We start from the raw sequence: 27,527 nt of genomic DNA on the forward strand, positions 1-27,527 counted from the left end.
GGTGATTGTGCTTCACCTAAAGTACCATCTGAGTGGGAACTGCTACCACTCTCAAACGGTAAATGATGTGTTTTCTGTCCACTCGTCAGCGCAAATCAGACAGGTCTGTCCAATGCATAACTGGTGGCCCTTTTCTGCATCTGGGCTACACCTCCCCACTCAGGCATTGTCTTCTGATGTAGTGCAGTGGTGTGGTGTGGTATGGTGTGGCATATGTGTGTGGGTGTGGGTGGGTGGGTGTGAATAGTGTAAAATCTTCCACAGATGCCGCCTGACCAGTCACTCGTTGCTTTGCTTCTGGTTTGCCCTCCAGTCGGTCTAATCCACCATGAACGCGTTCCACCTTTGAGGTGTCATCTATGGGCTCGAAAATGTGGAAGGAGATGCACTACTGATCAGCCACAGGTGAGAGCAGCAGATGTGAGTGGTTAATTCATTTACTCCCTTATGCATCCCAATGGTTGGCTGATGAAGGAAGGGAAGATTATGGGGTTGGGTCTTGGTTAAGGTAGGCAATGAGTGTTATAAGCACAAGAGGCCTTGATTTATTATCATTACGACTATAGCAATGCAATTGTCTAGTTTGGGCGGCAACGCACACGTAAAGTTGTCGTTTAGCATTCTCAAAAACATGCTTTCGAGAGCACAAATAAGACCACTCAGGCTCTGGTTCTGCAATCCACTTCTATACCACCTCCTTACTGCAATGCAATACCACTGCATTGGCGACAATGTGGTGAGATGGTCCTGACGCCACTTACCACCCACAAATGAGGAAAGAGACATGGCTCTGCCTCAAGGGCACCTTACACCCATTTGAATCATCGACACCGAGTACGTAATCGTGCCCATTGGACCACCCTTACAATTGACTTCAACAACGCATATGATTGGTGGTTATCCTGGTTCCTCTTTCCGTCCACCTCGTGAACGACTTTTGTTCCCTTCGCGGCCCAGCTGCACTTTCTTCAGCCTTCTGTCTCAAACCACCGTCGAACCACGAGTTGTCATTGTGATGTTCATTTGGATGTCCTTCTACTTGTGGAGGCGAATAAGTCAAGACAATGCAGGCCATATATCAGATAGGGTGTGCAGGTCTGTGCACCCTTTCACACAGTGGAAGGAAACAAAGCGCTTCTTTGTCTTTGTTACACCCTCCTACGAGGGTACTTTATTTTGTGGTGGGTGGGTGTGCATGCATCCTCCAATCTGGCCTCAAGTGCTGCTAGGTAGAGAGATGTTTCCCCTTTAACGTGTGACCCGTGACTAGTGGAATCTCGAATCCAACGGACCAATGATCGGATATTGAGGAAAAGGCATTAAACTTGGGTGGTAAATTCAATTGTTTACTTCAGGTGGTTATTGTTTCCAGGAGCAAAAGTAAAAGTACTCCGGACCAGTTGTGTAGAACTCTGATTCTGCTGATCGCATATAGAGTTCTTCGTAGCAGTGCGACGATCCGTGCTACATTGGTGACGGTGTAGTGAGACAGCCCTTACGATGATTTTTAACGGCTTTACCGGAATGACAAAAGCATTACAGAGTGTTATCTCAATGAAAGCTTGACACGACAAAATGATGTCAATGAGAAGGGAATTAAACGGAGGTTGGTTATGACACTAGAGCTGATTAAAGAGCAACCTGGACCAATTTAATTAAACCTCGTATAAAGGGAAAAACAGTTCTGTTAACCGCCAGCGTAGGTAGCCGCTTTGTAAGCAAGCCCATAAAATTCTTTATCTTTGAGAGCGATTCGTTATTACTAACGAAATTATCTTTAGATAATGGGAAATGGGATAAGTATTTAACAGAATCTAAAATTCCCAAAAAAGCCTAATACCAGTTCCTATCCCCATTACAGTAGCGCCTTGAATAATGGTTTTAAGCTGTCACATATGAACGATTCACGTTCACTCATGCAAGTTTTAGTTCGCAAAAGGTTCTCATCAAAGCACCTCCGTTTTTCAACAAATAGAATTCATACAATAAAAAAAATTAAAAAAGACAGCAAAATCGAATCCCAAATCACCCTCTCTCAGCGGCAACAAAAGAGTTTTGGTTTGTTTTGCTGTGCATCTTGAAAAAGGAGCAATGAATCACTGGGCTTAGAGAAACGGAAAGTAGATGACTTCTCTCCTGACGCTGACTTGTTTTATTTATGCAGCGAAACTCGTCCAGTTCACTTCCAATACTCTATAGTTCTATCTCAGTCCAAAAAATGGGTGCTTGTTCCGTCTGAAAAATGGCTGTCTGAGGAGGCGATTCACCATGATTTGGAGATAAAAGTAGACAGAGTAAATATTTATGGGCTTGGGGACTCCAATTTACATTAGTCAAGTTGAAGGGTAGACTTTACTGCATCTACACCTACTTTTCTAATAAAAGATGATGAATGGGTATTTTTGTGGTTTACCTTCGCTGACTTTCTTGTTTAGCGATGAGCCTACATCCTAATGTATTACGGAATTGCAATTCAACTATGAATAGTCCATAAATATTACCTTAGGATAAAAAAGTACTGCAGCACCTAAATTCAAAGTTGGATCCATGTGCTTTGCTTTACCAGGACGACTTGTGATTGGTTTTTCCCTTATAGCAACACATTACCTCTCCAGATACAAAGTATCTGAATTTGGGTTTGGTTCATTGTAATTCATGCGGTTGTTTACTCACCTGCACCGCAAAACATACACATTCGTTAATCTACGTCTATAAGGCTCTTTGTTGCGTTTTCTACAATTTTTCTCTCCTTTCAAAGCACTTCGCATATCATCAGTTAAACTTGAGAGATATGGTTCGAGGTTGTCTACTTTTCAAAGAGGGTTTAATTCGGTTCCAGAGCTCTGTGGTTGTAAAAGCTTCTCGTTAAATTGGTTGTATAGCAAATGGAGGTGCGGCAGCGGAATACACCAGGCTGGTGATGAACTACTCGAAGGTAGATGAAATGCATTCCGTAGGACTTTTTGGTCTTCGTTAAGAAATAAAGTCATGCAAGAGCAGCATATCAAGAAGGACTTTCAATAGTGTTTTATGTTGGCAATTGAAAAATCGCTTAACACCTACATCAACCGAGGGCGAAGGGGGGAATTCGCGGAAGTCGCTTAGCTCCTGGGTCCCGTCCGCATACATTAGCATGTCAATGAACTTCACAACATTAATTTTCCACTTCTTTTAAATGATGCAAGCGAACTATTTGAGAATCGACCTTAAATGAATTTACGATGAGAAATAGTTCTCCTATTCTAGCAGCCGAACGTGTCATTGTTAGTCCAGACGATCCACCCCACAATTACACATTGTATGGGCCTATGAGACGTTTACCGGAGAAAGCTACTATTCACTGCTTTTGCTCGTCATGCGTTCCTCAAAAAAAGGAGGAGCCTTGAGGAAAGGAACGGCTTTTATTCAACTGGATGGCCTAAATCAATACCACTTGTTCATAAACGAAACCCTTTCGATGCAACTTTGTTCTGACACGATAGAAATGCATGTGATACACGACCAAGACAGTGTGATGATGATGGTACGGAGACAGCTACAGTTGGTGGAAGCGGACACGTCCGTCCCAAGCTACACTTATAATAAAAACGTTCGCATACGCATATATGTGTGCGTGTATCGTACTACCATTTAAAACGGTCTAATTGCTGAGAGGATGAGTTGGAAAATCGTTATCCAAAATTAACCGACTTCATCAACAAAAAAGTAGATTAAGCGTTTATCAAGGAGACAAGGAACTACTTTTAATTTTTTTAGTTTCAATTAATCCTACTATCTCATAATTCAATAAGCACAAATATTTTCAAATTCAGCAAGTTAGCTCGCCCTGGACAGCAGCGTCAACAACGAGGTGAAATAGACTGCTCCCGAATGGTTCAGCCTTACGTACAAGTCGTTCTAGGGTAAAGTTGCTTTCTGCACGTAGGGCACATACTGAGATACGTGTATAAAATTAAAAGTGAATAGAACTCTTAGCCCTGAAAATTAAAAATTTTCTTCTACACACTCAAAATCAACGGCTTTGACTTAAACGCCTTGTGTACAAGAAGCGTGATAGGGGACACTTACTTTTGTAGCGCAGGTTCAGAGTCTGATCCCCAGGCGAGAGTGCCATTTTCGATTACCGCTGCTACACCTGGGGTGTCTTCATGGCTCACTGCAACAGGATCCAGCTCCGTGTTTACCAGAAACTTGGTCACTCGACGCACCGACACGTAGGCCTTCAAGGGAGGGTGAGAGGAAGAAGTAAACTAATCCATTTTTCTGAAAGGACCATTCTTTGCACAAGGGTCACATTTGTTGTCACTGTCGCCTGCCGTGTTGGTTAACGGTGTCCGAACTGGCCAGCTATTACGATGGATGACAGGACAGCGGTGCCACGTTAGTATACTATTTCACACTTGTAAAATTGAAAGTCAATTTGACTTGAACGCTTCCCATACACTCGAACGAATTCCTGTTCCTACACTACCAAATTCTTTCTTTAAATATCATGAGATGTGTAGTCTCCTCATAAGAAAAGACTGAAAGGACTTCATCGGATGCTTCTTTGAGTAAAGTATCACTAAGTTGTGCAGTGTTCACCGTTTCTTTCCCCTATATGACAGCACTATTTGGCTCAAATGGACCAAATTTTATTTGAAAATGCGCGAAAAACCGGGAGCACCAATGGCGTCCAATGTGTTGGAAGCGGGGAAGGGACTAAGTAATATGTTAGCATTCGTCTCGAATGGGATGAAATGCTGCATAATCATTGGAATTACAGCCACCCAGACAATTAAAGTGTTGGGTCATACATAAAACATGCGTTTTATGATGGTGTTAGAGAGTAAGTGGAACGTTACATGCTATTTGCGCCAACACAGCAGACCGTTAGTACCATTTAAAAATAGTCGCTTTAAATTACTACTAGAAAGTAAATTAAAAAATTATTAATAAGACGTTCTGTGGACAGGTGCTACAAGTTCTAGACTGAGACATAGTCTAGGTAACGTTAGTCTTGATTGCGGTGGATATTAACTGCTTTCAGCTAGCACCTGCAGAAATATTGCGTAGAAAAAGATTACAAGTGTATGTTATTGTTATTAGCCAAATAATGGCGTGACAGCTAACATTACAGCTCTTTGTAAGGCCAAAAACTACCTGATGAGCACCATGTGAGAAGAATATTCCAGCTTTTGTGATTTTATATAAGCGCAAGTGTTTGAAAAATCTCGAGCTGTGGTATTTTACTTGAAAGCTTTAAAGTCGAGGTGTCACAGATGATTAGAACCGTTTAGTATGGGGACTTGTATGCAGAATCGAGGATGACCAGGAAACCTATCGTCGAATAGCGCTAAAGGGGGGAGGGCAAGTGATCTGTCGTGCACTTTTCGTAAGCAGAACCTGCAGCGGTAACATGAAATCATCTCTTCCAGCATTCGGTCCCAGTATGAGGAGGAAGTTTTATCTCCTAAAGGCGCCTCAAAGTTTGAAAGTGGCCATACTGATGCAACGGGTTCGGAGAGCTCCGTAAGTCAAACCGACTAGGGCTGTGACGGCTAAAAGTGATTTCATTCTCTCTCAAAAGAATAGACTTTCACCTTCATCCAATGGCAGAAAAAAAACAGTAAGTAGCGGATACAATTAATCAGAAAGTGAAATTAGGGCTTCGAAAGTTGAAGAAAACAACCCACTTTATCAAAATTCACTCCTCTTTCAACTGACGGTATTGACTTATTCGAATTGGAGCTGGATTCTAAAGACGTAGGCTCATTTTAGTAGTGTACATGGGAGTAAGGGGTTACGAAAGATTTACGTGCATCTAAACCTAACTAGCAAATTAGGAAAAAAATTGTCAAGTGCAAAGCCTGGATGCACGCTTAAAGAGAGGCCATTTCCTTCCACAATTGTGAATCTTTCGCAATTCCTCGTGGGTGTCGCTGTAGTCAGCTGGAGGTCAGAAGCACTCTGCATTCCTCACAACAATCGCTCTCCATTTTTGATGCCAAGGTATTGTGGTAACCGCTGCGTCAAATGCACCGTTATCGACTCAAAGGTACCATACGCGGATATTCAATAAACGTTGTGCTTAAACGATGCAGAAGATTCAAAAAAGACCACGAGTTTTTCGATAACTGCGCAAATCTGAGAGGCGTACTGGTAGGGATAAAACTGGGGATATGGGCGATATTATTACTGCGCTAGCTGCCAGCGACACACGTATGCAACACCAGGAACCCAGCACCACAAGTATTTGACATGACCTCCTTATTGGTTAACGATAGCTGGAGTTGTAGGGAAACACATGTAAAGACAAATTTTCTCAGTTTAAAACAATAAAACTGGTGTAAGATGTCCTTGGTCTCAAAACAATTGCACTTCTTCTAGTTTTTGAGCAGTACTTAAAGAGGAGAAATCGGTATTGCAAGCCTTAGTATCCCATTAGAGCAATTAAACATCTGGGCCATAACGGCAGGGTTTGTTTTGTGAACCTGGTAGAGAGAGTGCTAAGCTGGCTGTTTAATTAGCTTGGTATCACAGACATGAATCTGAGTCTTGAAGCTTCGTTTGATTCTACTAGACAAATTTCACGGTTATTCACGAGAAATCCCCTTTGAGTACCACTGCTGATCATCCTCCCCTTCAAGGTTTACTGATCGATGGAATATTAAAATTCATAGCGCTAGTTATGAACTACAAGTGGAGTGGTCCATAACCTCATATTTCAACTACCTGCGATTACCAAGCCTATGTGAAGCAGTGTAAAAGACTGTCCTTAGTAAATGTTCTCCCTCTTATAAGATCTGTAGATTTTAAAGCTCTCTGAAGCATGCCAGAAGAGGATGGATTCGTGAGTCGTTCCACGTGTGCAAAAGGCTTCGAGAGCAGGTTCATGGGAATTCTAAAAGATAGTCAACACCAACCATCCTATCAACAATTCCATCCGGAGCTAATTCTTTTGCTCTACTCCTAACATGACTCGAAGTATGAATCCGCATTTTGTCAACCAGAACAATGCTCCACAAAAGATTTCCACCTTTTTGACCATAGCCGATCTAGTAGCGGATGTACTTTGGAACGTCCACACTCATACACTTTTGCCAAGCACTCAAGCATACGCTTTGCTAAACTCAAGAGCATTGTCAATCGTAGTACTCGTATTCGAGTTTCCAAATCGGTTTCAAGAATTTTGCCATTCTTCGTAGTCCTGACTCCAGCTGACACAATATCCGTGGCACTATGCATCCATTGTCTCTCACAAAGAAAGAACCTATGAGAAGATAATCCTTTGCTCATTCTGAGCACACATACTGACAGAAGTGAATATGTGCACATAGCAGCCTCCATCTGTCCATAATCTTCAACGTGGGAAAGGACGCTATTCACTCATTTTCAGTGCAATCATTTACAAGTCGTTGACATCATTTATCCCAGAGCTGCAACTCCTATGCCGCCAAATTAGAAGTAGTTCCACGATATGCTCACATCTCCCTGGCCTCACCACGTCAAAAACAGAAGAATATTTGTGCATTTTTCAAAGATAAACATAAACAATTCAAAAATATGAAAATGAGTATAAGAAAAACACCTGCCAAATAGAGATTTGGTCAAGAGGTGTCCAATAAAAAGTATGTTCTGGTTTTCTGACTCCACCTATATTCCTACCGCTCGCCCTTATTTTTTACATTTACTCTGGAAAGTAATAGTTGAAAAGGCCATGATACGCCAACTCAAGGAGAGACTAACCTGAACGAGGTTTGAGAGGAGAGTGGGAAACATGAAGAGGGGAAAGCGGAGAATATTCAGCAGGGAGAGTGAAACGAAGGCTTTTTCAGCAGTAAAGAAGTTTTCCGGTGAGGATAGAATGTAAGTGGCGAAGGTTGCTAGGGCGACCTAGGAAAGGGATAGAGAGGAAATGTATTAAATGAAATTTTCTTTTAAAAACAATGCCGCTCCGCTTGAAGTAATGGGATAAAAAAGAAATTGACAAATAGAGTTTAACCTAACCAAGGGAATGCATCTACTCATGCCTTTGTGTAGGTAAAACAAAGGCGCTCGTAAAGAAGGGAGTTGCCATGACTAAGGCGTATCTGCCTCGGCCATGATAAACGAGCTATTTCTACCCCTTAAAAAATGAGCAGAAAAAGCGGCAGTAGACATTTCTCAGTCAAAAAATAATGGATACATTTGCGAGCACACTATGAATAGAAAGCCGGAAAAAGTCATCAACACGCATTATTTGCTCATCATTGCAATTTCGCGTGGTAGAGCGAAAAACCGGTTTTGCTTTTAAGCTTCTATGAGTTGGCCTCCACAAACGTGAAAGAGATCTACTGCTCGTTGATCGTCTTTTCTTGCCAAATGTGATCCATAACGCAGACGTGGATGGAATTAAAGGCACAGTGAAATTTAAACGAAAATTCAAGGGATCACTCGATGCCTTGTAGTTGATCTAAACTCAATCGGCATACTACGTGCACTTACGGCAGAAGGTCGTCCAGATTTACGCAAAAACCTCGCAAGCAAATATCATCAATGCTACTTGCCGAGAGACATCACTAAAATTGGATTCGAAAAACTTATTATCGGGATGAAAATCATTGCACCATAACAGTACAGTACTACCGAGGCCCTTTCAGTCTCTAGAACGGTTCAGTCTCCACGCCTGTGACATGCAGCTCTAACACCTCCTCCGGAAATTCATCATAATGTACACATAGACTCCAATGAATTAATGCATAAGTATCTAGTTACTGTTGCCCCCAGTGAAGGCGCAGAAGGGTCACAAAACCTCTGACAAGGAACCGCTTCTAATGCATGGGTGAAATTGCCCAAAAGAGCATATTGGAGCTACAATAAAGCCAAAAATATCATCAGGCTGGAAAATTAGGGAGGTGAAAATACCCTACAAACAAGACAGGTACCTGAGAAAGTGTACCAATCACCATTGTGTCACCATGTAACTATAAAATGAAGCGAAACTCCTGCGATAATGCTGCAATGTGTCGAACAATGTAGTTCAATTATAAATCAGTGCGTTTACTTAGATGACAGAAAGTGCGTCTACTGACTAGCTAGTGAATGGAATTGAGAACGCTCTCAGATATCCCCTTAAAGCCCATCTTCGCTGGAAGATTAAACACAAATTCAAGGATGTACAAATTTTCTTGGAGCAGTAGATGCTTCCTGAAGAGATTTCGCTAAAAAACCAAGTCAATAGATCGGACAGTGTTTTCTGCAAAAGAAGAGACGCCGACCAAACTGACCCGTGGTTATCGCTCCTCAAAAGACAGTTGCTTTAAAATACCGATAGCTAAGAGCCAAAGTCACAGTTCATGCAGTTCGAAACATCAATGAACAAGATTGTTCAGCGGATGATTTCACCTTCAAAAAACGAAATGACATTTTACTCATGAGACCAATTCTCATATATATGCATAGCTGCTCAGTCTAAAAAGGATGGGCTTATAAGTAAAATAACAAAGCAAAAGGCGAAAAAGGGAGAGATTTTGACAAAATATTGGCCAATGCATTCATGGTAATAAATATCACTAGCAGAAACGGTAGAGATGTTCTCAAAAGATAACTCATCGCTGAAAGCGTATCGACACGGGGAACGAAAGTTTAGACATTCTTTAATTTTCCACTTGAACAGAGAATGTTATCAGGAGAGCTGTCGCCCAAAAACTAATTTGCTTTTTTTAAAAAAACTTCTTTATCTGAATTTCCGTTCTTCAATTGCCAGTTTACGAAATGACATTCCAGCAGACGAATACATGCCTAAAAATGAGTCAGGTCTAATAAGCCGGTCTTATGTGCGAAAAGGCCTAAATACCTAATTAAGTTTGAAATGAGACTACGCCCTTCGACTATTTACCAATACAACGGCTGTCAACTGAAAAGGCTGGAAAAGGAAACTGTCGACTGGTGAGGATGCGAATGCTAATGAAGAAACTCCATTGTGGCAGACGACACCAATCTCGAGGATTCGGCAGCCACGCAAGAGACCTAAGCTGATAGGACCAGGCAAAACCCCCTGTACAATCAACGCTGTCCAATCCCCCAGAAGTCTAACAACTAAACGAGACGAAGATGAAGAGAATTTTGCCATGGTACTAACCAACGTGGGAATGCAGGTGAAGACGAAGGTGATGCTGCAATCGAGGTAGAGGAATTTTCTCAGGTATGAGAGCTCCTTTTCCCGAATCGATCCCACTTCCTGGATGAAGGAAGGTTCCCATGCGTAGAGCTTCAAGACCTTTAGAGTAAAAAACAGAGAAGATAGAAGTGGGCAGATACACTGTCACACTTTGAGTGTCCATAAAAATTCACCTCGAGGCCAATTGGTGTTGTTCGTTATTATGTGTATCGCTTCCTACTTAGTTTGGGGCTTTTGCTTTAAATTGCTTAGTGTTTTGAATTTTCTAAATTAAACGAGTTCAAAAAGTTGTATTACAGTAACGTAATCTGGAGCCAATACAACAAAGGCGCTTTCTCTGGCTTTATTCATTTCCGAACAAATTGCATCCGACTGACAACTCCCCCCAGTGGCGAGGGAGGATTGTGGGAGCCACATTTCCAGATGACTGCTATTGTGCCTACCTGTCTCAGGCTCAGGCACTTGATAAACACTTACTGAACCTAAGATGTAGGCAGATCCAACACTCAAATCCAGCTTTGTAGTTACATTTTAAACTGTCAAAAAAGTATCTTCGTATATCAATCCCTCAATTCTCCCTTCATTGGCTGTATTCGTGGTTGCAGTCAACTGGGAATTCGAAGTGCCCTACATCTGTCACAGCAGTGGCAACCTTTTGCAAAACTCTTTAAGCTAATCAAGGAAAACGGTGTCACAAGAGCATACAGCTCACTGTCACAACGTCTAGCATATGACAGAAAGCTGTTTCCCATTCGTGTAAAAGATTTTACTTAAGGGGGTGATGCCTTCTGCTAAAAAGTAAGTACGAACAGTTTGCCAGACAAAAGTAATCATGTGACACCGTCAGGTATAAAAACTCACTTCTCTTCAACATTGCGGGGAGACTATAAGTAGTTAAATGGGATATTCCAAATTTATGTTGCTTCATAGAGTGGTAATTATAATGGACTAAAAAATGCCAGATACCGAATAAATGAGGCCTAATTATACCGCACAAAGCGGTTACGTTATTCTTAGTAAAAAAGTCAACTCACTCTTATACCGTTGAGAATTTCACTGATCAGTTTGATGCGTTTGTCTGTGGTCTTCAATTGTTTTTCCTAGAGTCAATTAAAATATATGTGAATTTCTAGAAGGAGAAGCATTTGTCGTGTAGATCTCAAGCATTGGTTCACTCCCGACCATTAAGTGGGTAAAAATAAGTGGTGTAAAATTATTTCGGTAATTTTTGTATGATTCGAAGCACAGATGGAGATAAATGATTGCAAGTATTAATAAAGAATCAAAAGCGGCGAATATAAAGTCCAAATCCAATAACAAACTACGAGGTGTAAATGCTTTGAGGAATGAGGCCATAAGAGAAGTACCCAAATCCTTGTTTATCTAGATTAAGGAATGGCCAATAAAGATATGTAGAGCAAGCAATTGTAGGCAAAAAGTACGTAAGCTGAGGTCAGAATGTGTGGAGTGACTGGCCTGCCTTTATGATAACTCTTGTGTGGGAAAGATGTCACGAGAAGGTCAGAAGTCATCCACAAGTCGTGGAGTGCAATTAAGTAGTGGGGAGGGGGGGGGGGGGAGATGGGTATCTGTTGAACTTCTCTTCACGCCTACCGTCAAATCTCTACCTGACTTCTGGCTATAAACAATATTGTGTGGATCGGTTTCTACGGTTTGTACGTGAGCATACGTTGCGAAAAGAACTCCAAGGTATACTCATAAAATTACATAAAAGCGGAATTTTACATCTCAGAGCCATCAAAAGTTCACAGAAAGTAAAAGACAGAGATACCAGTTGTAGATTGCAGTGGGTGGACTAACTGTTCTCCGAAGAGTGAATAAATTGGTTAAATAAAAGTTTAAAACGCTGGAATGATGTTAAAAGCTGTTTAGCACCGGGCATGTCCAGAGTGAAAAAAATGGGCTGTTTATGAAAAAGTTTCCAATTTTGGCAGTTAATTTTGTTTGTTTTTGACAAAGTGGCGAACACGACGGTTTCAGTTGACATCATAAACCATGCCGGGCACTGTAATTATTGTGCATGTTGTATGGTGCCTGCTTATAAGCAAAAGTGAAACTAATGTAATACATTGTTTACTCGCTTTGGTTGCACTGGCGCTGAAGGGCACGTCTATTGTACTTCTGTCCAGCGACATGGTTTCCGGGCCATGCCGGTAGCTCCTCAGCCCTTCACGTCGATGGCATATATTCTGCCCTAGCACTTTGTCTTCTTTCGTCTTCAGTAAAGTTTCGAGGCGCTACACCAATCATTGTAGGTTTCAATGTTCGAAAGTACTTGTAAGAATCGAACAGTAAAACAGCATTTAAATCTTAAATTGCCGAAATTTTTGAAACAATTTTGACGTCTTAAAATTTATTTCCGGGGGTCGAATCCCTGACAACCCAGAACACCTCTCAATTTGTGCTTTCCGTTCATTCCTTCTTGGTTGGTCAATATGACGTGGAGACGCCGCATGTACCGGCATTCACTTTAATGTTGAGGCCATTCAAGAAGATGTAAATACATGAGGACGGTGACTGCTCGGCCATTCAGACTGCCGGCAGTAAGGACATCTAGTCTGGGAGTCTATCTCCTGGTTGAGAATGGCGACGCAGTTAATAAGATAAAATGGGCTCAAAAATGGGTAACGGTAAAAAACGAGCCTAACTGTTGGAAAAAGAAGGTACAAGAGGGGATAAGAGCAATCCGAATGAGTAGTCAGAATCCATCGTTAAGCCAGCATTCCTGAGGTCGAGGTAATCACGATAAGCATGGCAAATCGTTTCAGAGAGCACAAAATGCCAAGATTATATGAGTGCATTGTTATTCATTAAAACTGCAGTTTTAATATATTTTTCAAAAGCCGAGTCGAATTAAACTATCCCAGCAAAAATTGAACGATAGTCAAAAGAACGACAAAACATTAAAGCAGTTGAAGCGTTTGCAATCATGGACCACCCAGTGGAAGGAGCATTGGCTCAGCAGGATGAATATAAAACCACTTTTTTCCTACCTTATCCAAATTAAGTGGAGATGCTGACATAGAGATGTTAGCAACAAAATTTGAAGACAAATTCTGTCAAGGAATATTTGATGAAAAGTTGGGGGTCGAAATGGACTAATGAAAAATAGGATGGGAGGAATGATGACTCCTGCGATTTAAAAAGAAATAAAAGGGAGGAGTATTTGGTTACATTGCAGAATCTGAACGACACAACTATATACGCCCTAGCTGATGGGAAAGTGAGGAGAGGGAGAAGCAAACTACCTGCAGGACTTTGCTCTTCTTCGCCACCATGGTATTGATGGGTATCATGACGAGGAGGAGTGCGACTCCGGCAAGAACGGAGGGACCAAGCTCCTTCCAGAGCAGGTAGATTGCCACGGTGACTTGTAAGGGTCCCGACCAGAAGATGTGGAAGTTAAGCATGAGCATGAAGAATCGATACGCATCTAATGACATGAGATTGGTGATCTCACCCGTCGTTGACTCACAACGCGCTGCAGCGCTCAGCCGCAAGCTCTGTGAATAAGAAGACGCGAAATGAGGATACTAAAGGGACCGTTGAATAGCGGAAATATACCGCCCGGAAATAAGTCGGATAGACAATTTGACAATATCATAACCTCTTTTAAGTGGTAGAGGATTAAGAGAAGTGAAAGTGCTGCCTAATGTCCCTGGGTTATACAAGGCTTATTCGAGTAAAGCCGAGCCTCTCAGGTTTATCAAAGATGGAAAAGGAATAAACATCCCAATATGCGTGGGCTCAACTTGTCTCATGGCTTAACTAGTACTTGGGAAGCAGCTTCTGGGCGTAAAGTTCTTTTTTCAGTATGGTGTACCACCCTAAGCACCCTGTTTCACTATTTGGGAACCCACAGTGGGCTAACTTTCGGGAATTCCAGCTATTAATGAATCACAATTTGCCCCGTTCTCACAGAAAGACGCCTCGAGTAAGTTCATCACAGGATTAGGTGTTCCATGGCTGGGAGCGCCACGGCAACTACTGAAAACATCAGCAAGGTACAAGCGTACAGGCGGCCATCTTTGAAACGACACCACTTAAATTCCTCACTACGGCCGAGAACCCTTCTATGAGTTTGAAGCCTTCCGTGTGATTAGATACTTCCATATTCGGATTGTACCCCTTTGTTCATACAAAGGTGAATAATTACTAAGCTTTGTTTCACGCACTCACGTACCACCATTGTTGCTTGCCAAAGTGGACCAGTGGACTAGCCAACATATGCACCGGTTACTAGCACTAACGCAGACGCCGCTGACCACTGAGTATGGTATTAGCATGATAAATGCTAATTTTATGGGAAAACATCGTTAAGACGATAAGCTACTTCTGGTACGGCACTGTTGAGACATTTTAGAGGGGAAAAGATGTAACACTTGAGGACCGATTAAAGGCAATATTGAAGATGGTACCACACTTCTCCTTTACCTAACTCACAGCAAATCCCCAAAATCTTGCAGTATTTTTTTTAAATTGTCGGATTCGAATTGGCTGAGAAGAAAACAACTGCAATGTCAAGTGAGCAATTGAATGGATGGGAATAGAGAGGTAATTCAATTCGTTTCAAGCCAGCCAATTCATCTCATTATAGTATGAGATTTTACTACGTCACCACGTGACGCAATAAATGTACAGGAAGGGCGCATGGTTAGCACAACAATAGAAATTACACTTGACTCACTGTTCCTTTAATCTAAGTGAAGGTAGACAATTGAGACGGTTCCATTAAAAGATCTTTTTCTCAACTAAAGGGACGTCACTAACCAGCAATATGCAGTAGTTAAGACCCGGGGATAGATCTGGAACACGCTCTTGGGAATCAATGACCTTAGACAAGCTACTGTTAAGATATGTTTTGCGTCGAACCTGGGAAATTACTTCCCCCGTACTATTTAAACTCTTTAAACCACGGAATGGTAGAATGCAAATTGCTGCACCAAAAAAATCGCATCATTGAGGATTCAATTCATTGACGCTAGAAAAATAAAATTAACGTTTTAAAAGTGCTGTTCAGAGTACCTGTGAGGTTTTAAAGAAGAGTGGTCAATTTTACGTTCACACTCCTAATGAACGCTAATTAATGCCGAAACACGCCCTACCAAAATTAGTAGTATCTAGGCAAATGCGAAAATGAGTGAAATGGATCACCTTGCGTGCTTGGAGGATGATGTGGTGGAAGAAGACTGGACGCCGCTCTCAATTACCATTCTTTGTGGACTGGACAAAAAAACTGCATTTTTGTAAAGAACATTCTTTAACACATTTGCTCCCAATCTCAGAGGAAGAGCGACAGCCACAGCCCAGGCGGCTCATTGTTCCAATTTGACATTAATTGGTATTGGTGTTTGGATCTACCCAACGCAAATATCCTCAAACCAAGAATATCTTACATCTAATTTTATTGTACTGAACTCAACCTATCTGTCTGCAAAGCGATGTAGTCTTAATAGTTATCATAAAATTTATAAATAGCACATGCCTCATAACTGTGATAAGAAAATCGGGGCGTCACAAATACGTGACACTGTTGCGTAACCGTTAATCGCCAATCCGGGATTAACGATGAGAGGGCAGTGAATGGAGTAGGAAAGTGGGAGAAACGGAGGAATAAATTGAGCAAATTCCAAATTCTACATTCCAATAGGTAAAAAATAACTTATAATCGAGATTCAAAGGAAATCAGGGCCATAATTTCTTCGCAAAAAGACTTCCTAGCTGGATTTTTTCGTACAATCACTTGGCAATGCCCAAATTTCCCGGAGAATTTTCACGCAAAATAAAAACACTTTGATTGTGAAGAAACCAAATGAATTGGCATTCAAAATCCCTTAAATCCATTGCCTACGATTTTGCACAGGTCAAGCTGGTAGCAATTCGATGCACCACATTCTAATTCATTTCTCGGTAGCAGGTCAACTCTAATGCAGATTAGAGTGAGGAAGCCATTAATTGGTCAGTGAATGGAAAAAGCATACAATTTGTTTAATTTCCGAGTTGAAAAGTCCAAAGTCTCGAATCGCTCATTTTAACTTCTTAGGCGCTTCTCATCTAAGAAATTTTTTATTATGAAATAATTTCCAAGGATTTCTTTTTGCCATAAAAGTAATGCACTATTCTGGATGGCTTAAAACAAGCACCAAGGAAGTAGAATAAATAAATCCGTCCGGGTAAATGACGTTGACTTTGATTACGAAATGCCACGTGGTAGGGAAGAGACCTGAACCAAGACACAGACAATTAGTGAACTGGTAACCAAACTAGAGACGGATATAATGATTTCACTGGTTGTTTATTTAAAATGAATTGACAAAGGCTATGCACGCCAATAGCTCTCTACATTTGGTAGTGAAAAAAAGGGGTCTGAGAGGCATATCATTGAGGAAACTCCCAGCGATTCATGGTAAAGAACCAGTACTTCGTTGCAAATGTGACTCAATTTGATACTCAACAAACGGTAGAAAGCACAATTGTACCTCCGATGAAAAATTATTATGGTTTAAACAATTTCAAAAGTGATTTACCACTAGTTAAATTGATTCCTACACCGCCTTTATTGGGAGAAGACAGTAATAGGAGAAACTTTTGATTGAAGGTCACACACCTAATATTCCATGAACAGGTATTAGTCTTTGGTATAATCTTTAAGAGACCGAACAGTTCAACTATATTGCATTAATCTAAGTCCAACAGTCTTATTGAGAAGTGGGGGAAAGCTCAAGTAAGGAGAAGTGGATTCCAACCGTTTAGCCAAGCTTTGTTTCAAGCCCTCCATCTAGTCTTTATGAAATCTTTAAAGGGCACAACGTTGCCTTTACCAACGCTGAAAGTCATCCACAAATCAAACTACAATATTCAAAAAATATCTTCCACATAATCGGAAGGTGAAGTACAGACCGCCCGAGACGTTCAGTAACAAAGTGCTTGAGTGGTGATGGTAAACATTTCAACCAAATTCAATTGCAATGGCTGATTTCCATCTTTAACAGCAACTAATCATGAAAGAGATCTAAGTAGATCCACTTGAGAACACGTGTGAAATGAGGATCAACATGATTACTCATTAATTCAGCAACATTAGACTATTTGAAACAGTCAAAAAATGTAAGATATAAAACTTGATTTGCTGTAATAGCTATATAAAGAGATAACCATTAAGAGTAATCTCAACGAAGACTCCCACGTTTTTGCAAAGCAAAGAAATGCCAATGAAGAAACCATTATACCAACTTGCGGTCTAATAAGTCAACCCGCTACCCATTCCGAATCAAGAAATTCATATAAAATGCCTAAAAATTGGGATTTTCCCAACAATTTCTAAGCGAAACATAGAGGAAGAAAGAGTCTAACCCTCACCTTTCGATAGACAGCGGAGATGACGACAGTGCGCATATCCATGCCGACAAGAGTCTGCTTGCGAAAGTACTGATGCAACATGAGAGATTGTATAAAGGCGGTGAGGAACATCAAGAAGGCGTATACGTAGCCATGCCACATTGGTTCCGTCGATTCCGGCTGCAGGAAGTTCAGCAAGCGTCTGCAAGTAGACAGATAGTTGAGAAAATCCAGTAAGAATCAAACCGGTCCGAGACAGACGAATAGATGAGGAATGAGTAGACAAGGTAAAGATGGATGAAGAATAGAAATAGTGAATGGATAGATGAGAGTGGATGCGGGTAGAGATTTGAAGTAGAGAGATTAAGCAGAGGTGGATGGATGAAGGGTATATGAAATATAAACAGGTGGGCAAGTGAACCAGGGAAGACGAATTAATCGGGGGTAATAGGATCGAAGATAGATAGGCGAGTGGATAAATCGCGAACCCGTAAATAACAACTAGATGAATCTGACGAAGATAGACAGATAGATCAAGAAAGGATTGTTGGATGCGGGATGAAAGGGTTACAAAAATGGATGATTTGGTGATGAACAAAATCAACGTATATGGAGGAAGGGTGGAAGAGTTAGCGTGTCACGTCAACTCACACGTAACGGATAGATCTATAATAGGTGTTCGTCATCGGTCAATGGATAAGCAAATGGAGGACCTCTTGAAAGTTTATGTCGATATTTAGTAAAAGTAAAGATGTAAAAGAATCATTTCCAATGCAAAGCCGGCGAAAGATTCGATAGATTAGTCGAAATTAGCATCAATCCATAGATCTTAGCAATAGCCTTCCAGAGTACTTTATAAATGTTTTGTTTAAAAGTGACCCAAATAAGCAGTCGGAAAAAATGCCTTCAAATAACATTTTGGATATCAAACAAAATTGCGATTGAATGTCGGTTCAAGACTATTCCTGCTGAGCATTACAACTTTATTTAATCAAAAATTCTTCTTCACCAGCACAGCTGCCAAGATAGGTCCTTTCTTGAGTGAAACGGTAAGATAACGAGTGCTCTTGCGCTACGACCAAAAGGAAAACCCCGGCTTCGCAATCGAGGTGTATACCTTGATGATGAAATATGAAAAAGACACGAATATCATGCTACTGTTTAGCAAAATAACTTAAGGATTTCATTTGATGAACGCAACTTTGTAGAAAGACCAGCATGTCTACATCGACAAAACTAGATGGGAGCATCAGGTAAGGCACTGCTCACTAGGGTTCCAAAGACTGCTTCTATGGTTACATATTAGACAGCAGTGATAGTGGCAGTAATTAAACCAAACTTATATCACTTTTCCGATTTAGGAGCACAAAACACCAAGTGTTTAGCGAAAGATTGTATTTAAAGCACAATGATGTTTGAAAGAAAGTGTTTGCTTTCTGACGACCAGTGAGCCTTGATTAGCAATAGGGCAAGCTATTCAAGATTCCGAATTGACCAGAAAATAAGTTCAGTTAACTTGTCTTGTAAGGACTTAGAGTAGCCACAATGATTCAAAAAGGTGTAAATTTGGCATATTTTAAATTTTCCTCTAAATTTATCCGCTTCAACTGATTCTCCACCTTAGAAATTGAAAAGAGCCTTTGAGGTGTTAACATCTAGCAATCAACTTTAAAGGTATCAATTTAATTTGCTAGGGTGTCAACTATTAACAATATCATCCAATGACGTTTGAAATGGAGTGCCGATATGAAACAATACTAGTTTACAACCCCCTTCATTTATCGACCTAACGTAGCACTGCCCTTCCAGAAAAATCCAATCCCAAAAGGATCGAGCAATATTTTCCCCAGGAAAATAAGTAGCAGAACGAGCTGTAGGCTTATTTTCACCAGATCTGCTCTCACAATTCTTAGAGGACGCGTCTTCACACCATGGCGTTCTGCTGATCAGCCCTTATGTATAAAGATATGATACGGGTCATACCAGACCCAGATGTCTTTTGACATCTCCGAGGATGAATTTGAAACCACAAATTTTCTTATTAACTAAGGACAGAACCACATTTTTTCATAAGTATGCTTTGAGTTCTAGAAAAACAAATGACTCCTTACAATTACCACATTGCCAATGCGAACCCAGACAAGGGGAAGTGCGGCACTGCGTGATCAAATGTCTCTCTAGCAGACGTTCAGACTGGGCCCTAAATCAAAACTAACAAAGTGCACACAAATCGTTCAACCCGTCTGAGTTTAAGAGACTTGATGAACTCACTTCTCCCGCCCCCCACCCCCTCCTCCAACCCAATGATAGTCATGAGAGCAATCAGTTTCTACCGCTGGGGTGGGGTGAAGGGGTGTCCCATTCTTTCCGCCGAAGAAGGAACATCATGGGGCAAGGCGACAAATACATAAATCATTATTGACCGTAAAAGGTGAAAGCCCTTAACGTGGGAGATACCAAGCGGTCTTTATATTACCACGCTGGAGTTAACCCCTTGCTGTGGAATGAAGTTAACGATGTACGAAGTGTTCGGCATTCCCATAATACTGTAGATGAGAGGTTTGGTAATAATTGGTTTTGTTTAAATGTGTTACATCCGCCTACTTCTGACATGTTGACTGCTCTTCGTACAAGTTGTCCTCCTGGTGCGAAGAGGCCTGCAAAACTCGTACAGAGATTGTGCCGAATTCTGATGTTCCATTTTACGCTGCCTTTGTTGACATGTTGGGGGTAAAATTAGTGCAGAAAAACACCGCGTATGCTTCTGACGCCACTTTGGTGCCATGACTTTGTATTTATGTCAATCCTGTAAACAGCCTTTAGAAGGTTCTGTTCCGACTAATGGACTTTACAAACTCGTCAGAAGACATAGGAGTTAGGAGTTCAACGCCGTCGACAAACGGGTTCAGTGTAAAGAGCCCTCTTCTCGTCAAGTCACCAGCGTGGACTACATAGACGCGAGTCTAAAGTGCTCCAAATGTGCGTTCGGGAGGCCATGATGAATGAAAAGAGAATTCAAAAGTTAATATGTGAAAACCAACAAATAGGAAAGTAAGGACTTGTGTAAAATACAAATGCCACTGTTGCATCAATCCACATCCAGATACAGTGCAGGATGTGTGCCAAGTGGGGAGCCAGGGGAATGCCTGATCATAAGAAGGCAAAATTGTAATATGAACATGTAGAGAAATAGAAGCACTTGGTTTTGACGTAAACGTAGGTAGCCAGAGTTCGGCCTCCTCGATCGTTCCTTGCGCGAAATAAAGCAGGCTTCTGATATGCAACAGAATTTACTCCGGAGCGTATAAACACATAATTTGCTAGATAAAAGCTTTTTCCGTAGCATATGCTATCCCAAACAGGGAGCTGAAAATAACTGGAAGCTAAGAGCTGGAAGCGTCTTGGCTGCTAAGAGCTCAACCAGCTCCAACAACAGACACATTGATCCCTCGCCTTTAGTTTCATTTCACCCGCCCTCAGTAGGCTTGGTCTGAATTAGGGCCATTTTATTCCATCATAATAGGGTCAAATTAACAGTTTGACTCAACCAATTCATCTAATCATGTCTTGTAGAACTATGTGCTACATTAAGTGGAAAATAGTTAATATTCGCTATGGAAGTGTCAATTTTGGCCTCAAAAGGTCATCATGTGGTGATGTGGAGAAAACGCAGATCCGATTCTACAATTGAATCCGCATGATACTTAGAGGGTGGACAAACATAGCCCTTATGTTATTGAAGCTCAATGTTTATGGCAGGAAAGCCAACAAATTGTAACCAAAGCGGATCACATAGGTGATGAAATCATAAATGGACCCGCTGATGTTATGAGACACCGATTTCCCTATTAGCAAAACCTTACATTTAAAACTGAAATTCCTCAAGACTACCGCAGTCAATATTACGACCTTTGATATAAAATGAAGGGACACTGAAAACCGTTTTATACTTACTGTTGCAAGGGAAAAGCCTGAAAAAGAGACACTTCGTATCTGAAGGGGTCATGTGTCACAATGAAGGGAAAACAACTCAGTCACCCAGCTCCTAATTCAGATTGGCGTGACACCAGTGTGATGAGCGGCTACAGCCAGTAGACGACATCTGAACAGCAACTAAAGCATCTTTTTAAAAAGAATAAAGTAAATTCCTCTAATTGGGGGAAGAGGGAAGAAAGGAGGTGGAATCACATGTATATATGTAAAAGGAATCTCTCAAAGCCACTTAAGTAGTTCCTTCGCAGACGAAAAAAGAGGAATGCAATAAGAAGCTAGACAACGGATCTAACCGATAAGACAAATGGTTGATGCCTCGTTGCAAAATAAGAGGTGAATAACTACTTTCCAGGCAGAGATATGCATCAAGTAGTCAATGAAACAGCACACCTCATAAGTGAACCCTTGTAAAATGACGGTTCTACACATCAAGTTCAACAAGTTAACTGGATAGTTTTAATTCGCCCTTTCCAACTTTTACCTGAAAGCGAACCATATTTCCTTACAAAAATAAGTTCATTTTACGGTACAAGCGGCGAAAGGGCCACACCTCGGCTATTCAATCAAGACAGAGTGACAAGATGAAGAAGCTAATTGGACAGGTGGAGGATGCCATCGCCTGTTTCTCTTTTGACTGAGCAAAACATAAGAGAATGAGCTCCTCTATTGAGGCGGTACCGATAATTCTAAAATAGCCTTTAATTCCAAAACTGCAGGATCAGTTTTAGTCCATTCAGCCTTTCCCTTGTAGACGAAACATCATACAAATGAGGCAGTCTAGAAACTTGACAGTCCAAATTCATCAATTCATCACCAAGGCGATAAAAAGTATTCATTTCTTAAAAAGAAAAAAAGGGATTACTGTCCACATAGAAACGTACCAGACAATATTAAAAGAAGGGTTTTTACTTTAACTGACTCCTTTAGATAGGCCCCTCTACAAGAATTAAGTGTGGTGAACCTCTAGCCATTGAATTAAGCTAACAATCCGAAAGCAAAATTTTTAAACTTGATTGGAAGCCTAATCAGAACAAGATTATAGTTTGATTCAGCATTGCCAAAGAAAATGGCTCTTTCTTTTCACTGAGTCTTCCTCGTAAGTAGGTCCAACAGATTGGACCACATTCTTAATGCAGTAGAGTCAGCCTCCGCAAAAATCAGTGAATTCTTTCCAAGGTTCTCATGCACATTTTAATGGTGAAGGAGAGTAAATTGTTGCACCAGAAACAAAACGCGCACCTGTAAACGTTTCCTTTCGGGTCGCATAACTTGAACACCTTGACCTGCTCTCTATTTGTAAAATCATCAATTTTCATACGTAGTAATCACCATCAAAAACAGACACATCAAAATCCACCGCAATACTTTGAGTGTTTTTTTTTTAATTATTCGTTCCAATTTCCCGGGCACTTAGTGTCTCACTTTTGCCCCTCCACTGGGCCGCATGGCCTTCGGAGCATGCCGGTAGCTCCCACCTCTAGCCCTCCTGTAGGGCGATAGTACATATTCTCCCCTAGTGTTATGTCATCTTTCGACTTTAGAGAGGACTTGAAGCGCTACACTACTTACATCATGCTCATTGAAGGGTTACAAAATCCCTCAAGAAAGCGCTGATAAGACCCAATAAACCCTCTCGTAAATGAGTATTGTATTGCAAAGAATAAAAATCAGTTAAACAGATTCAAAGCCCATAAGTTAGCTACCAACAAGCTTGCCAGAGTTTGTTTCAATTTCCACATTAAGTCAATGTTCTCTTGTTTCCGCTGGTGAGCGAAAGTGAATTATTTCATTCACAAAGCGATAACGAAGAAGTGAGAAATAATATACGACCTGGACTTACGTAAACCCCAGACCAACATAATTTAGCATTCATTTTGTTAATTGGGCCTCAACCAATCTAGTTCTGATGCGATTCGGTGTAAACTTTTGTCATCAACTGACAAAAAACAGATGTCACATGTATGTGAAACTGATAGCGTACATGTTAATTTGCCCATTCACAACAATATTATTTCTAAGAAGGAAAAGACAACAAACTTGACGAATCAGGGGATTTAAGACTCAGTGACTCACTTGAAGATGATAGGTCCACAGAGGAGACAGATGTCGTGGCCTAATTTGAAGAGACCGGCGATAAACACGCGCCACCCGAAGGTGGCGAAAAGCGCCTTCACCAGGCCTGCCCTTACTTTCCTTTTCTCCTGCTTCACTGCCTTTGGTGATTCTGTAGCCCCAGACTTATTCGGTGATGTGAACTGAGTAAGGTAGAGAAATTGGGATAATTAACCGAAGTAATCACAAAAAATGCATTAGCAAGTTCTGCATAAGGGTAGAATGTTCACCCAATCCTGAAACGCTTAAAAAAAATTAAAAGTTGACTCCACCATATAAGGTTACATTCACACCATCATTTACTTATGATGGCGCAGACTGTGCAATCCCACGACGGTGAAAGCTAGCGCTCCCCGTTATTCATATCGGATTGTGCTGTATTCGCCTCCAATTCGTTAGAAAAGGTAGCATCTTTCACAAATGATACTGATTACATGAATGAAACGAAGTCTAAGTCCCTGCCCTGTGAACAATCTACGTTCATTTAGATTTTCATTCTTATTACTCCTACTGAATATCAGCGTCAGGGGTATCGCATCACGCTGCCACTAAGGTAGCAGACGTTGCTACACTCTCCGAAAGAACTCGAAATGCGAATAGCGAAATTAAAGCTCTACACGACCGGCTGACAAAAGCATTACAGAGTGTTATCTCAATGAAAGCTTGACACGACAAAATGATGTCAATGAGAAGGGAATTAAACGGAGGTTGGTTATGACACTAGAGCTGATTAAAGAGCAACCTGGACCAATTTAATTAAACCTCGTATAAAGGGAAAAACAGTTCTGTTAACCGCCAGCGTAGGTAGCCGCTTTGTAAGCAAGCCCATAAAATTCTTTATCTTTGAGAGCGATTCGTTATTACTAACGAAATTATCTTTAGATAATGGGAAATGGGATAAGTATTTAACAGAATCTAAAATTCCCAAAAAAGCCTAATACCAGTTCCTATCCCCATTACAGTAGCGCCTTGAATAATGGTTTTAAGCTGTCACATATGAACGATTCACGTTCACTCATGCAAGTTTTAGTTCGCAAAAGGTTCTCATCAAAGCACCTCCGTTTTTCAACAAATAGAATTCATACAATAAAAAAAATTAAAAAAGACAGCAAAATCGAATCCCAAATCACCCTCTCTCAGCGGCAACAAAAGAGTTTTGGTTTGTTTTGCTGTGCATCTTGAAAAAGGAGCAATGAATCACTGGGCTTAGAGAAACGGAAAGTAGATGACTTCTCTCCTGACGCTGACTTGTTTTATTTATGCAGCGAAACTCGTCCAGTTCACTTCCAATACTCTATAGTTCTATCTCAGTCCAAAAAATGGGTGCTTGTTCCGTCTGAAAAATGGCTGTCTGAGGAGGCGATTCACCATGATTTGGAGATAAAAGTAGACAGAGTAAATATTTATGGGCTTGGGGACTCCAATTTACATTAGTCAAGTTGAAGGGTAGACTTTACTGCATCTACACCTACTTTTCTAATAAAAGATGATGAATGGGTATTTTTGTGGTTTACCTTCGCTGACTTTCTTGTTTAGCGATGAGCCTACATCCTAATGTATTACGGAATTGCAATTCAACTATGAATAGTCCATAAATATTACCTTAGGATAAAAAAGTACTGCAGCACCTAAATTCAAAGTTGGATCCATGTGCTTTGCTTTACCAGGACGACTTGTGATTGGTTTTTCCCTTATAGCAACACATTACCTCTCCAGATACAAAGTATCTGAATTTGGGTTTGGTTCATTGTAATTCATGCGGTTGTTTACTCACCTGCACCGCAAAACATACACATTCGTTAATCTACGTCTATAAGGCTCTTTGTTGCGTTTTCTACAATTTTTCTCTCCTTTCAAAGCACTTCGCATATCATCAGTTAAACTTGAGAGATATGGTTCGAGGTTGTCTACTTTTCAAAGAGGGTTTAATTCGGTTCCAGAGCTCTGTGGTTGTAAAAGCTTCTCGTTAAATTGGTTGTATAGCAAATGGAGGTGCGGCAGCGGAATACACCAGGCTGGTGATGAACTACTCGAAGGTAGATGAAATGCATTCCGTAGGACTTTTTGGTCTTCGTTAAGAAATAAAGTCATGCAAGAGCAGCATATCAAGAAGGACTTTCAATAGTGTTTTATGTTGGCAATTGAAAAATCGCTTAACACCTACATCAACCGAGGGCGAAGGGGGGAATTCGCGGAAGTCGCTTAGCTCCTGGGTCCCGTCCGCATACATTAGCATGTCAATGAACTTCACAACATTAATTTTCCACTTCTTTTAAATGATGCAAGCGAACTATTTGAGAATCGACCTTAAATGAATTTACGATGAGAAATAGTTCTCCTATTCTAGCAGCCGAACGTGTCATTGTTAGTCCAGACGATCCACCCCACAATTACACATTGTATGGGCCTATGAGACGTTTACCGGAGAAAGCTACTATTCACTGCTTTTGCTCGTCATGCGTTCCTCAAAAAAAGGAGGAGCCTTGAGGAAAGGAACGGCTTTTATTCAACTGGATGGCCTAAATCAATACCACTTGTTCATAAACGAAACCCTTTCGATGCAACTTTGTTCTGACACGATAGAAATGCATGTGATACACGACCAAGACAGTGTGATGATGATGGTACGGAGACAGCTACAGTTGGTGGAAGCGGACACGTCCGTCCCAAGCTACACTTATAATAAAAACGTTCGCATACGCATATATGTGTGCGTGTATCGTACTACCATTTAAAACGGTCTAATTGCTGAGAGGATGAGTTGGAAAATCGTTATCCAAAATTAACCGACTTCATCAACAAAAAAGTAGATTAAGCGTTTATCAAGGAGACAAGGAACTACTTTTAATTTTTTTAGTTTCAATTAATCCTACTATCTCATAATTCAATAAGCACAAATATTTTCAAATTCAGCAAGTTAGCTCGCCCTGGACAGCAGCGTCAACAACGAGGTGAAATAGACTGCTCCCGAATGGTTCAGCCTTACGTACAAGTCGTTCTAGGGTAAAGTTGCTTTCTGCACGTAGGGCACATACTGAGATACGTGTATAAAATTAAAAGTGAATAGAACTCTTAGCCCTGAAAATTAAAAATTTTCTTCTACACACTCAAAATCAACGGCTTTGACTTAAACGCCTTGTGTACAAGAAGCGTGATAGGGGACACTTACTTTTGTAGCGCAGGTTCAGAGTCTGATCCCCAGGCGAGAGTGCCATTTTCGATTACCGCTGCTACACCTGGGGTGTCTTCATGGCTCACTGCAACAGGATCCAGCTCCGTGTTTACCAGAAACTTGGTCACTCGACGCACCGACACGTAGGCCTTCAAGGGAGGGTGAGAGGAAGAAGTAAACTAATCCATTTTTCTGAAAGGACCATTCTTTGCACAAGGGTCACATTTGTTGTCACTGTCGCCTGCCGTGTTGGTTAACGGTGTCCGAACTGGCCAGCTATTACGATGGATGACAGGACAGCGGTGCCACGTTAGTATACTATTTCACACTTGTAAAATTGAAAGTCAATTTGACTTGAACGCTTCCCATACACTCGAACGAATTCCTGTTCCTACACTACCAAATTCTTTCTTTAAATATCATGAGATGTGTAGTCTCCTCATAAGAAAAGACTGAAAGGACTTCATCGGATGCTTCTTTGAGTAAAGTATCACTAAGTTGTGCAGTGTTCACCGTTTCTTTCCCCTATATGACAGCACTATTTGGCTCAAATGGACCAAATTTTATTTGAAAATGCGCGAAAAACCGGGAGCACCAATGGCGTCCAATGTGTTGGAAGCGGGGAAGGGACTAAGTAATATGTTAGCATTCGTCTCGAATGGGATGAAATGCTGCATAATCATTGGAATTACAGCCACCCAGACAATTAAAGTGTTGGGTCATACATAAAACATGCGTTTTATGATGGTG

General features: G+C 41.0%; 1 protein-coding gene across 1 annotated transcript in view; it reads right to left on the reverse strand. All coding sequences in view use genetic code 11, as the record gives it.

The window, feature by feature from the left end:
• Window positions 1-4,064: 4,064 nt before the first annotated feature.
• Window positions 4,065-27,527, reverse strand: part of EGR_09216 (Multidrug resistance-associated protein) — a gene marked incomplete at both ends in the record, with an annotated part of 42,731 nt that continues 19,268 nt past the window's right edge. Inside the window, 10 exons of the mRNA XM_024498465.1 lie at window positions 4,065-4,220; window positions 7,729-7,875; window positions 10,103-10,240; window positions 11,176-11,241; window positions 13,411-13,665; window positions 17,522-17,702; window positions 23,567-23,748; window positions 25,770-25,874; window positions 26,137-26,176; window positions 26,775-26,926. Of these exons, the coding sequence (XP_024347132.1) occupies window positions 4,065-4,220; window positions 7,729-7,875; window positions 10,103-10,240; window positions 11,176-11,241; window positions 13,411-13,665; window positions 17,522-17,702; window positions 23,567-23,748; window positions 25,770-25,874; window positions 26,137-26,176; window positions 26,775-26,926 (1,422 nt within the window). The remainder of the gene's footprint in view (window positions 4,221-7,728; window positions 7,876-10,102; window positions 10,241-11,175; window positions 11,242-13,410; window positions 13,666-17,521; window positions 17,703-23,566; window positions 23,749-25,769; window positions 25,875-26,136; window positions 26,177-26,774; window positions 26,927-27,527) is intronic.

Source organism: Echinococcus granulosus (genome assembly GCF_000524195.1).
Source record: "Echinococcus granulosus chromosome Unknown EG_S00137, whole genome shotgun sequence".
Lineage (NCBI taxonomy): Eukaryota > Metazoa > Platyhelminthes > Cestoda > Cyclophyllidea > Taeniidae > Echinococcus > Echinococcus granulosus.